Below are 13909 nucleotides of genomic sequence, written 5' to 3' on the forward strand. Positions count from 1 at the left end.
AGCTTTTTGCCACTCAATAAAGAGTAGCAGTTATTTTTATTTCATATGTTCCTAATGAACGGTAACATTCTGTTTCTTTCCCTTGGAACTTTTAGCACAATATGAGAGCTTAAATTTGATTCTTAAATATATACAAATGTATTGTGTGGAGATGTATATCTGGCATTAGAAAGACCTAAGGATTATATCCTTTTAGGATGCAGGCCACATTTCATAATTTTTTTTCTTTTCTTTTTAATAGACATACATGGAAGAGAAAAATCTGCTTGTGTGACAGAGGAAAATTTTTTCCTGAATTTTGGTTTTTAGTTTTTATCATGCCGTTTACAATATTCACAGCCATGTGTTTTATTCTTCCCCATGTGTTTCTTTTAGTCACACAAAGCGCAGTAACACTGAGCTGGTTTCTAATTAACTGACTGCACCCTGAGGTCTCCAGCTTCTGTTTTCAGTTTAATTACAGCTGTGAAGAGGCTGCACCAAAACCAAAGAGAGTGTCTCTACATGATAAAGAAAAAAATAATAATTTAGTTCTGGTTTGATTCTTAGATCACGGAGGGTGTGGATGTTTAGAAATGGTTAAGTCAGTACACGGACTTGGGACTTCCATTTATTTTGTCTCATTTTCCCTCATGCAAGCCACTTGACTTTGGTGGAGACAGCTTCTGACTTAAATCTGAAATCCAGTTCCTCAAGTAGTTCTTGGATTCATAGACAGTTAGAATGGAAGGGACTCTCCTCCAACGGGACTACTCTACCTCGGTTCTCTGGTTCTGAAACTGACAACAAACCAGGAACCTGTTGGTGCTCACCCCATCATGAATGGTCAGACAACTGAGAAGAAACCTGAAACTCACCAGAGTGGCAAAGAGGTGATAGAGGATAAAGTAGATGGCAACCACAGGCGCCCACATGTGTCCCACGGCATTTAGTGTTTGGTCCATGACATCAACCCATCCTTCCTGGGTAAGAATCTGGAACATGGACATGAATGCCTACAGAGGGAAAGAATGGAGGGATTAAACACCAGCTCTGCACTTGCACGCAACTTAAAATTAGGACTTTGACCTCAGTATTATTAATTCAGGAGGGAAAGAAGAGCCTTCATTCAACAGATGAGAAAGAACTAAGAACAACGATCTTAAAAGTCTGATATCTACCTATTCAATGTGGAAAACTAAAATAATTACCTTGAATTAAAATTAGCCTTGTTGGTAGTAAATACTGCTGAGCAAATTAGAAAAAAAATCAGGAAACTTAGCTTGTTGCCTCTATTGCTTTTACCTTTTAGCAAGCTGACTATTTCACGTTTCCAAGGGATTAGTGTAATTTATTTTATTTTTTGCTGTCAAGCACAACTTATTTTTATAGCAAATTACATTCGATTGTCTAAAGGCAAATAAGAATAATCTTAATTTTATTTTTATAGAATTCATCTATCAAATCATTTCAGTTATGTTAAAAACACAAGACTCTGAAAAAGAAATATTTCTAAAATGATATGATAATACTAAGCAACTTCATAAAAACAATCACATTTTTTCATAATTTAAAACATTTTTTTTTCAAAGCAGAGTCAAGACCATGGAAGAAACCCCAAGACCAAAAATAAAGTAAAAGATAAAGTAAAATTGAATTAAATTAAAAAGAGCACTCAACAAAAGCCAACCAAGTTCAAAGACTCATTCTTTCTCTGCAAAGATCTTTGGTTAGGGTCATTCCTATACATTTTTTTCTTATTAAATATATGCTTTTATATCCACCTTTGGTTTATGTTCTCTGTACAATAAACAAGAACTTCTTGAGAACTTATGATGCCATCTGGGAAAGCTGACAATTGGAATTGAGTGGCTCTGAAAGAAACTGCTATAGACTTCAAGACAGTGCAAGACATAAATCAAATTCTTAAGTATTGGGATTCTAAGAAATAAAGTCCAGGATAATAGACAGATGGACAGAGCCCGATAAGAGTTCTGTTACACTGATAGTATCTTAGAGGCAAAATGGACTCGAAAGATAATATAACATGATTCATTCTTTTTGAAGATAAAGAAAGAGAGGCTTAAATCGGGCAATTAGCCCAAAGTCACTCTAGCAGTAACAGAAGTAGCACTAGGCATCACGATGTCAAAGCAAGTACTCTTTCCAAGTACTGCTTCCTGCCTTCAGTGAAGTCTTGAATCTACTACTTCCCAGACTTGATCACACAGTAAGCTCTTTTGGCAGTTTTCTTTATTAGGGATAATAAACTTTTTTGCAAGTGCAATGTTCAATGCCCAGCACATAGTGGGTCTGTATGAAGAAAGGAACAATTGTTCAATGAATCTCAAACTAGGAGACACGTTTTTCCTCTGAGCCTTAGTCCATGTGTGAAACATTTAACTTCTTCTTGACTTAATTTTTCTATAATCTCATCACCCTACAAAGTGTTCTGTTTATGAAAGCAAGAAGTATGTTGTTACTGGTACTTGAGCACAGCATCAACAAGGACAGTTTAATACTTTCCTTGCCAGGGGTGCTTAAGCGAGTATTAGCTTTAATTCATCTTAAAAATGCTTCAGAGAAGTTTTCAACACGTGGTTTAATGTCATAAGTGTGCCAGACCTATCACTGAGGGCAATTCTTTTTCCCCTGTATTTTTTTCTATTGAATATTTATTACATCTGAAGGTAAGGAAAACAAGTTCTGAAGATGATTCACATAAAAATATCAGATTGTAGACTTCTCTGGCAGTCCAGTGGTTAAGATGCCATGCTTCCACTGCAGGGGGCACAGCTTCAATCCCTGATTAGAGAACTAAGATCTCACACACAGGAAAAAAAAAAAATCAGATTGTTGTATCTTCTTCAACAGAGATGTCACCAGTGTGAAAGTCTGTGGACATCCAAACAGCTCAACAATGAAAGGGGGGAAAAGTCAAAACATCTACCAAGGCAAAAGGCATTTTCCTGGACATGGGTTTCTTTCCCTAAAAGTGACAGGGAAACTTGTGATTAAGTCCAGTAGATTCATCCTTGGTACCTAGAGGCCAGAAATTCAGGTGTACCTTTAAGTTTCTTGGGCAGAAACCTACCTAATTTGTTTTCATCTACAGCATGAGCTTTCATGGACACGCAGCCATCGTACATTCAGTGAAGGTTTGGGAACATGGAGCTATGGGTTTATAAACTGTTGCTGTGAGATAAGCAATGTGAGCAAGAACATTGGGTTACCCTCTAGTCTTTACAGAGTTCCAGAGGAAAAAGTCTCATTTCTGCACAGCTCAGCCACCTGCAAGTATGTATTGTGAGATGCTGTGAATTATTATTACTATACTCTGTTTACATTTTGCTGTTCAGTCATCACTGGGTCTTCCATGCTTGTTGGTACACTGACAATCAATAGATGGAGAGTCAATGAGTTGCCTATGAAAATATTGCTAAGTAATAATGTTATCCTGGTAATGTCCTAGGGTAATACTTCCTTCTCCAGGGCTCCAAATATTATGACACATTTGGTATTAGAAGGTAGATGTTCAAGCATTAGGTGGAGGCCCCTTACTTTTCACTAAGGTTTCAGGATCTGGCCCAGTTTAATTCACTTTATTGGAATCGCGGTGTTCTTATACAATTTTTAATTTAGTTTTGTTTTGGTTGAGAGTTTCTGATTGTTTTTCACAAGTTCCTTGGGGAAAGAAATATAGACTTTCTTCCTTCTACTTCAAATTGCTTCCAGATTCTCACAGATTTTTACAGATTGTTTGGCATAAATTCCACTTCTCTTCTCTTACAGATGTTCTTACTGGAGGCTTCGATTACCCAGAAACCTTTTTATTCTTTCCTTGGAGTCCTCTTACTACTGTTTTAATTTGGACTAATTACCTCCACAACTGTCAAAGCCTTCTTTTTTCATTTTATTTTATGGAAGTATAGTTGATTTGCAATGTGTGTTTAAGTTTTGCTGTACAGCAAAGTGATTGAGTTATACATGTATATATCCTTTCCCATTGTGGTTTATCACAGGATACTGAATATAGTTCCCTGTGCTCTACAGTAGGACCTTGTGTATCCATTCTGTATGTACGAGTTTGCACCTGCTCATCCCAAGCTCCCAAGCTTCCCCTTGCCCTTCCCTCTACCCCATGCTTGGAAACTACACATCTATTCTCCATTTGTGAGTTGGCTTTTGTTTCATAGAAATGGTCATTTGTGTCGTATTTCAGATTCCGCCTAAGTGATATCATATGGTAGTTGTCTTCCTCTTTCTGACTTACTTTGCTTAGTATGATTATCTCTAGGTCAATCCATGTTGCTGCAAATGCAAAGCCTTCATTTTAAACTTCCTCATCTAGATCACTTATTCCCTCCAATACAATGTCAGAAAGGGATCCCAGAAGCTCATGCCCATCATTGGTGGTGGCTTAGGCTCTCAGTTGTGTTTGACTCTTGCAACCCCATGGACTGTAGCCTGCCAGGCTTCTCTGGCCATGAGATTTCCCAGGCAAGAATCCTAGAATCTTCGCAACCCAGAGGCTGGACTCACATCTGTGTCTCTTGCATTGGCAGGCGGGTTCTTTACTGCTGAGCCACTTGGGATTCCCATGTCCATCATTAGAATCCTGTTTCAATTTGTCAACTACATTTTTGTCTATGTTTTGTGGTCCCAGTACGAGGAGAATGGTTTGCAGGGAGAGAAGTATTGGCTGAGGCCATGGACAGTTAAGCTTGAAATATTAGGACTCAGACATTTCCCCACTGTGGGTAGATTCTGGAAATTTTTATTGCTGTCAAAGCCCATTGGCTTCCTTCCACATCACTTGCACCCCACTGACTCCAGGTGAGAACAAAGACAGGCTGATTCTGTTGGTCCTAGTCCTCTGGGTACCAGGAGAGGACAGCTGGTCTCCCCCACGGCTTTCTCCCCAGCTCCTGCTCCCTCCTGATTTCAATTTTCTTCTTTTCTCTTCTTCCTTTCACTCTGCTGAACTTTTGTTTATTATGGAAAAGCCTTAGTTTTTAGAAATTATGACTGTTTTGCTTTTACTCACAAGCCTTCTTCCCAACTGGGAAAAATGAAAAATAAAAACACTCCAGCATTTTATCTTGCCTTTGGTAAAATGGGGTGAATCAATCACTTCTACACTTGTGGGAGATTCTTGATGTCTTTTCCAGGGCCCCGAGCCTGGAGCCTGAGGCTCCTCAAATTGAGGGAGATGGGCACATATTTTAGGATTTGCTTTTCCAATTTAATTTCAACTTCTGGAAAACAGGCTTCGGGCATGAACCTAGAGTGCACTTTCTCTCTCTCTGATCCTTTCTCTCTTTCTCCCCCTCTCTTTCCTAGTAGCTGCTATTCAAAGATAATGGTATGAAATTGCAGTCTTTTCTTTGTGGGGTGACTGCTAGTATCATTTTTTTCCAGGCTGGTAATGAACTGTTTAATTCATTTCTGCAGGTTTTCGGGACAGAAGATCTGTGATTTTTGCTATTTTACCCCTCACGTCCAATCTTACAGATGTAAATAGGGGTAAGCACTTTGTTTACAAGTGCCTCTTCTTTTCTGTGTCTAATGACATAATCACATATTAAACCATCCCTGTGCAGGTCAGGCCCTGTTTACTCTGCAGGTGTCTGACTGCAGCTAATTGAATCAGAGATGAGCAGTTAACCTGAGAATGGGCCAGCTGCACAGGATGTGATCTGGAACAAACAACCCTGCCGGTCAGGGAAGAGCAAACTCAATCAAAAACATCTCTAATGAATTTCAAGTGGAAGTTACAGGGGAAACTCACTGTTAGCAGTAGGATCTGGAGGCACATGAATGAAAGGGGATTGGCTCTGCAGTTCGGCAGGAGCAACTTAGGGGTCATGACAAAGTCAGTTGTTCAGTCCCTGAGTCGTGTCTGACTCTTTGCGACCGAATACAGGGTAGCACACCAGGCCTCCCTGTCCATCACCATCTCCCGGAGCTTACTCAAACTCATGTCCATTGAGTCAGTGATGCCATCCAGCCATCTCATCCTCTGTTGTCCCCTTCTCCTCCTGCCTTCAAGCCTTCCCAGCATCAGGGTCTTTTCCAATGAGTTGGCTCTTTCCATGAGGTGGCCAAAGGACCAGAGCTTCAGCTTCAGCATCAGTCTTTCCAATAAATATTCAGGGTTGATTTCCTTTAGGATTGACTGGTTTGAGGGACTAGGGAAGGTGCTAATACTCTTTTTTCAGACTTTTAAAAGTAATAGCTTTGCTGAGATATAGTTTAAATACCATAAAATTCACCTTTTGAAGTAGACAATTAAGGGGTTTCATTTCCTCACAACTAAGGCCAGACACTTTCCCCCAAACTATGTACTCATAACAGTCACTCCCCACCACTTCCTTCCGCAGCCTTCACCAACCAGCAGTACCCTTTCTGCCCCCATGGATCTGCCTATTGTGAACTCTTGCTACAAATGGAATCATACAGTATGAGGTCAGGGTTCTGTATCAGCACTTCGTTACCTTTTATTGCCAAACGATGTTTCATTTGATGGACAGACCACATTTTATCTACTCATCAGTTGATGGGTATTTTGGTTGTTTTCACTTTTTGGCTACTATGTTGCTATGAACATTCATGTACAGATTTTTGCTGGACATAAAAATTACCTTATACCAATATAGTTTTACTGCATATTAAAATATATGCAAAACAGGTATTTACTTTAAAAAATCTTGACATTAAAAATTTTAAATGTGGTGAGGAATACAACTCAGGTTATTGACATTCAATTTTCCTTTTACAATATAATTTGCATGTATCTTATCTATCTTTAGCGGGTTTCCAGGACTCTTTCTTTGCAGAAGATGAGCCTTCAAAATGAAATCGGTTTGACAACTTATATAGTAGCGCAATCTTTTTTCGGAGGGTGTCCCTGCTGTGTCTTACTACCAGTCAGCCATAAAATAGAAGATCTGCCGTGACAGTATTCACGGAGTGTAAAAGTGACGCCTCCTTCGGTTTTAATTGCCTTCATTATTCACCTACTCAGTCTCCTTGTTTCTTTTTTCCCACTGAAATAAAATGCAGAGGAGTTGTATCTTCTGAAAAACCTACCAGTCAAGACGGAGGAGTGGGTGGGCTTGGATTTGGTGTCTCCTCACAACTAGGGCATCTGCCGGACGTGGGGTGGGAGGACCTCAACGCCCAAGGGGACCCAAGGAATCCTCGAAGGACCAGCAATTGTTTAATTAATTAAATGAGAAATTGTGTTTACAGTGAAAAAACCCACTGATTGCATGATTTAATATTTTGTTGTGTAGTTTCTTTCATTTAAAACTTCTCAACGATTCAAAGTTTCAACAGTATTTAAAACGACATCAATATACAGTACGTGTTGGACATACCTCATGCTGGAGTTAAATTTCCAAAACGTACACTGGTTGGAAAAATCATGACTGACAAAATCAAGATCTTACTGAGAGTTAAGGGTTGGGGAAAACCAAGAAAAACGACATTACATGTATTTAAAAGTTGCCCAATGGCTCAATGGTAAAGAATCCACCTGCCAATGCAGGAGACATAAGAGACATGCGTTTGATCCCTGACTCAGGAAGATCCCCTGGAGGAGGAAATAGCTATCCACTCCAGTATTCTTGCCTGAAATATCCATGGACAGAGGAGCTTTGTGGGCGCCAGTTCATGGGTTGCAAAGATTCAGACACAACTGGTAGACTGCTACAGCACAGTACAATATTTAAAAACCTACAGTAAATAAAAACTCTTTAATTAAGAGTCACCACTTACTGCAACTAAACTAAGTCATCCATAAACATAAATACTATGGATTTGAAATCTGGAGTAAAATCATAGTGGTGGTGGTGATTTAGTTGCTAAGGCATGTCCAACTCTTGCAACCCCATGGACTATAGCCTTCCAGGCTCCTCTCTCCATGGGATTCTCCAGGCAAGAATACTGGAGTGGGTTACCATTAATGCTAAAGCCATTGGCAGTAGCCATTTCTTTATTTCAATTTCACCTTGTCTCATTTAGATGGAACTTCATGGCCTATCAATTCAAATACACTTTTTCCAGTCCTGCAAACTCCATCTCCCTTTTTGCCAAACTCTCAGGAAGCATGCTAACTCCTAGGTGAATCTAACTCTCCAGGTCTGCACCACTCCAGCTCCCACACTGGCTCCATATGGAAACAGGCTCCCTTCCACCTTGGCCTGCAAAGAGGCCCCCACACTGCCTAGCCGTGGGCTTTGCAAAACTTCTCATCTGAGCTAATCTTGTCCACCTCATCTCTGTCCTCACTTTCAAGAGACGCCCTCCCCAGAAGGGACAGTCAAATGAGAGCCGTTTAAAACAGAGGCTGAAGAACTTTCCATGGTGGTAGTGGCTGAGAATCCGTCTTGCAAAATGTAGGGGACACAGGTTCGATTCCTGGTAGGGGAACTAAGTCCCCACCTGCTTTGGGCAACTAAGCCCTGGCACCACAACTACAGACAGGGTGCTCTGCAACGAAAGAGCGGACACAGGCACAGTTAAAGAAATACATATTTAAAAATAAAATATAAAATAGAGGCTGAATGGGCAGAGGATAAAGACCTTGGCCCTGCGTGAGTTTCAGGGTAGGGAGGCAAAGTACCAAGTGTTGAGCTCTGCCGTCACAGAGGCTGAGTTTGGATTATATTTTTAAGAAGATATTTCCTTTAGATCCATGGAAGTGTGACAGTGATATTGATAGCATCATGTTATTTCATCTCGGAACTAAGTGACTCCAAGATAACTTCTACCTGTAAGTGTCTACTATTCTGTGTGTGTATGCATGTGTGTGTGTGTGTGTGCCTGTGTATGTGTGCCTGTAAGTGTGTGCACTCAGTCGTGTCTGACTCTTTGCAACCCCATGGACTGTAGCCTACCAGGCTCCTCTGTCAATGGAATTTTCCAGGCAAGAATACTGGAGTGGGTTGCTATTTCCTTCTCCAGGTGGTCTTCCCAATCCAGGGATTGAACCGGCGTCTATTCCATCTCCTGCATTGGCAGGTGGATTCTTTACCACTAGGGCCATCTGGGAAGCCCATGTCTACTATTCTGCTTTGTCTTAGTTGGTACTGGCAGTCAACTGGAAAACTCTGATTGTATACAGTATGTTTTCAAGTCTACTTACTCAGACTATACCTTGACTATAAAAACTATAGAATAAGGTTACACTAAATGTTTTGACACTGTATTTACTATAAGTTAACTTTTAGTGCTGTCAGGGACAAGAGAATTTATTGAATAAAAAGTAAATATCACAGTGCTGGTAAGTGGACTGAAAGTAGGGAGCTAAATAAAATAAGAGCTGGGTAAGCTCTAAGCCATCACATATACTAGAATCTTAAATCGAATATTGGTTGAGTTTTGTTGTAGGGCTTGGAGTTTTGAAGAGTTATTAGTGACTTTCAGGTTATAAAACTTTTAAAGTTCTCTCTCTCTATGTACGGACTTCCCTGGTGGCTCAGATGGTAAAGAATCTTCCCCACGATGTGGGAGACCCGGGTTTTATCCCTGGGTCAGGAAGATCTCCTGGAGAAGGCAATGGCTACCCGCTCCAGTATTCCTGCCTGGAGAATTCCATGGACAGAGGAGCCTGGTGGGCTAACTGCACAAAGAACTGAATACAACCTAACGACTCACTTTCTCTATGCATGACTCTCTCTATGCATGAATTCTCTTGGAATTTGAAATCTGTTGAGATCAACTACCCTTGCTGTTAATAGAAGCAAAACATTAAAAATGTTAATTTTTTTTGGTAAAATGATTACGCCTTATTGCTTGTGACTCAGAAGGAAATAAAGTTGAAACTGGTGGTTTCAATTAATTCTGACTCTCTTTTATGCTGGTAAGAAAGACCAAGCAGTTCTTTTCCTTTTATTTCAAAATGAACCCACATTATTTATTTGGCTTTTACTATTTCTAAAATATGCCTGTTGCCAGCATTCCATTTAAGTGAATTAAAATGGGGGTGGGGGAAGTCTGTTCATTGGTCAAATTTTAGACTACTATGGAAAAGTCTTGCTGAATCTAGACTAATGTAATTGGCTTTAAATGTCAAAATGAGCTTGAATGTAATTAGAAGCAAAGCAGAAATCAAAATGTTATGCTTATTCCAGCAGCAAATTACTCTAAGTAGAGTCTACACTTAAATATAATTTCAAGAGTGAAAGGAAAGATGGGAGAAACTCATTTGCAAAAACCAGAGCATCTTTTTCTAGTTATGAAAGTGGATGTGGGTATACCTGATCATCACTTTTCTTACAAATGTCCATGCTTGGGTTGACTTCTAATGTATAACAGTGTAACTGACCATGTGGACAAAACCATGAATTTGTACAGCAAGAACAAATTTTTTTCAGGGCAATATTTAAAAACATGAGAAGAGACACTGAACCATGACCAGCACTGATATGGTGCTTAGCAGCCCCCAAGGTCGTTCATTGTCCATTATTTAGAGTGATTTTAACAATGATCTTGTGTTACTCGCTGTACATTTTACAGATGAGGAACCGAAGTATGCAGGCCTTAAATGACTGACTCAGGCTTGCAGGCAGCAAGCGGTGTTGCTGGGTCTTTAGGCTGGAATCTGTGGATTTCAAATTCCTTCTGTGTTTTTGGACATTACAGGTAACAAGACACCTTTAAGATCTAGTCATTGCTGATCTCCTTTCCTTAACTAAATTGCTAAAACAAACAATATGCTAGACTAAATCATATTTAAAATTATTACCCCTTTGTCAAGTATAGTACTGAGTGTGTATCTGAAACTATATTATGCTCAGCTCATTAATGAAAATTAGACATCTCCAGTATTTTTTCTTTTTTGCTAAAATAAGCTTCACTCATTACTTTTTCCAAATGAAAAGGACACAACCTTTTCATTTTCATGAGGATCTAAAATTACAAACTGTCTTTTAATAATAAAAATATTTCAATAATTTCAGACTTAAATGTTAAAGTTTCTGTATTAGAAACATTCATCTTAAAGAAAAAAGATGGAGATGAACTGAATGAACTTATATTTTCCCCCTAACAATCTTTTTTGCAGAGTATGATATTTTTAGTTGAAAGGTATATATTTCCCAGCGATTATGTTAAAATAATTCTGAAATGCAACAATCTAGCTGTGAAACAAACAGCTGTGAAAATGAGACCTGGAGATTTATGCAAATAGGAAACTTCTGAATTAATTTCCTTCATAGAACACACTGTCAAGTTTCTTGGAGTATTTATGCCCTATTTCTTAATTAGTGATTTTGCTAATGTCAGTCATATTAAATTTTCATAATGTAAATGACGCATTTCAATGGCAAATACACGCTATAAAATTGCAGATGAAAGTTGATATTTTACTATGGGTGCCACAGGGATTTAGTAACATACGGAATAGACAGTATTCCTAAGAACAGACGTATGTCTTATTGTGAAATAAAATTGAGGGTTTATTAAGAAAACTGTAGCCATGATACCACTGAGTTTACACAGGAATTTCTCAGTGTTTTCCTACTATCTATTTGTATACCTATGCTCAAGAAGAAGGGTTTTCTATTTGGCTTCAAATAGAAAGCAGCATCAATCAGAAAGTGCTTCTATTTTTGCATACTAAAACCCCCTACATTTTAGAAATGGAGTTTGTCTATTTTTTGCTCTGTTTTAATGGGCTTTGATTTCTTGTTTGTCTTCACTCCAAATTCACAAATAGAAAGCTTTACTGCAAATTATATTGTCTGCTCTTTTCTATTGCAAACATAAATTTCAAAGTCTTGCTTCTTCTTTTTTTTCCTTTTTATTTGGCCATTCCACGTACTATGTGGGATCTTAGTTCCCTGAGCAGGGATCAAACCCATGCCCCCTTCCTTGGAAGTGCAGAGTCTTAACCACTGGATAACCAGAGAAATCCCTTTGCTTCTGTTTGGGTAGTGCTTATTTAATACTCGTGGAGAAGGAAATGGCCACGCACTCCAATATTCTTGCCTGGAAAATCCCATGGACAGAGGATCCTGGCAGGTTCCAGTCTATGAGGTCACGAAGAGTCAGACACGACTGAGTGACTATTTAACACTCTAATGCCTTGAAAATAAAGTTGATGGTTTCTTACCAATAAATATTTAATTGTAAAAAAAAATTTAATTGTAATGGCTTGACTTCAATAAAGCTGATTTTATAAGTCATAAACTAAAATTTGTCTTATTATATAACTGAGTCTTATACAATTTGCATATCCCTTATATTTATATCCATATTTTTCTTCAGTTACAATTTACCAGCTAATGTTCTTGTCATTTAAAAAAATGAGATTTTTTTTTGACTGATGCATAATTATATGAGCACCGAAGAACTGAGGCTTTTGAACTGTGGTGTTGGAGAAGACTCTTGAGAGTCCCTTGGACTGCAAAGAGATCCAACCAGTCCATTCTAAAGGAGATCAGTCCTGGGTGTTCTTTGGAAGGAATGATGCTAAAGCTGAAACTCCAGTACTTTGGCCACCTCATGCAAAGAGTTGACTCATTAGAAAAGACTCTGATGCTGGGAGGGATTGGGGGCAGGAGGAGAAGGGGACGACAGAGGATGAGATAGCTGGATGGCATCACCGACTCGATGGACATGAGTTTCAGTGAACTCTGGGAGTTGGTGATGGACAGGGAGGCCTGGCGTGCAGCAATTCATGGGGTCGCAAAGAGTCAGACATGACTGAGCGAGTGAACTGAACTGAATTATAAAGTAAGCTTTTGTATCTACCTACCTACCTGTCTCCAAAATCACTGCAGATAATGATTGCAGCTATGAAATTAAAAGACACTTACTCCTTGGAAGCAAAGTTTTGACCAACCTAGACAGCATATTAAAAAGCAGAGACATGACTTTGTCAACAAAGGTCCGTCTAGTCAAGGCTATGGTTTTTCCAGTGGGCATGTATGGATGTGAGTGTTGGACTATAAAGAAAGCTGAGTGCCGAAGAATTGACGCCTTTGAACTGTGGTGTTGGAGAAGACTCTTGAGAGTCCCTTGGAGCACAAGGAGATCCAACCAGTCCATTCTGAAGGAGATCAGTCCTGGGTGTTCATTGGAGGGACTTTTGTTGAAGCTGAAACTCCAATATTTTGGCCACCTCATGCAAAGAGCTAACTCATTGGAAAAGACTCTGATGCTGGGAGGGATTGGGGGCAGGAGGAGAAGGGACGACAGAGGATGAGATGTTTGGATGGCATCACCGACTCAATGGACATGGGTGTGGGTGGACTCCAGGAGTTGGTGATGGACAGGGAGGCCTGGCATGCTGCGGTTCATGGGGTCGCAAAAAGTTGGACATGACTGAGCGACTGAACTGAACCTGCCTCCATTGTTTTAAACCAAGAAACCATTCATTGTACAAAATTTGAAAATACCATAAGGTATGAAGAATAAAATAAGTTACTTTCAATTCAAATAAAAGATTGTATATATTTTTTAGAATTTGTTGTCAAACTTGAAAATTCTAACAGTTTTTTCCCCTAGGGATATATATATACTGGCAATAAAACTGAATCCAGCTGTAAATATAGTATTGTATTTCCAAAGTCTACTTAGAGATTCTATTATGACACGACTTTAAATTTGCTTTAAAATTTTTACAATGGTGAATAATGCTACAAAGAGCTTTTTTTTTTTTTTTTTTTACTTTATCTTATCATGTTTCCTGGACATTAACCTTTTAACACTGATGCATAGAGAAGATGTTGGGAAGGCTGGACAGAGTGATCTGCAGAAGTAGGCAGTTATACCCAAGAGGTAGGCAGTGGGGCAAGAACGAATTTACACATCATTCATTAAATGGTCCTGTGTTTAGTCCCAGATGTGGAATAGTGAATGGGAAGCTATTACTATTTCAGATTCTGGCAGTAATCTTATCTGTAATAGAACTTCTTAC

General features: G+C 39.2%; 1 protein-coding gene across 3 annotated transcripts in view; it reads right to left on the reverse strand.

Annotated features, from left to right (window-relative positions):
* The window catches only part of NALCN (sodium leak channel, non-selective), a 314747-nt gene that overhangs the window by 130027 nt on the left and 170811 nt on the right, over positions 1-13909 (reverse strand). For all 3 annotated transcript variants that reach the window (XM_070800447.1, XM_070800448.1, XM_070800446.1), the window contains one exon: positions 858-995. In XM_070800447.1, the coding sequence (XP_070656548.1) occupies positions 858-995 (138 nt within the window). The remainder of the gene's footprint in view (positions 1-857; positions 996-13909) is intronic.

The sequence above is a fragment of the Bos indicus genome, chromosome 12, assembly GCF_029378745.1.
Source record: "Bos indicus isolate NIAB-ARS_2022 breed Sahiwal x Tharparkar chromosome 12, NIAB-ARS_B.indTharparkar_mat_pri_1.0, whole genome shotgun sequence".
Lineage (NCBI taxonomy): Eukaryota > Metazoa > Chordata > Mammalia > Artiodactyla > Bovidae > Bos > Bos indicus.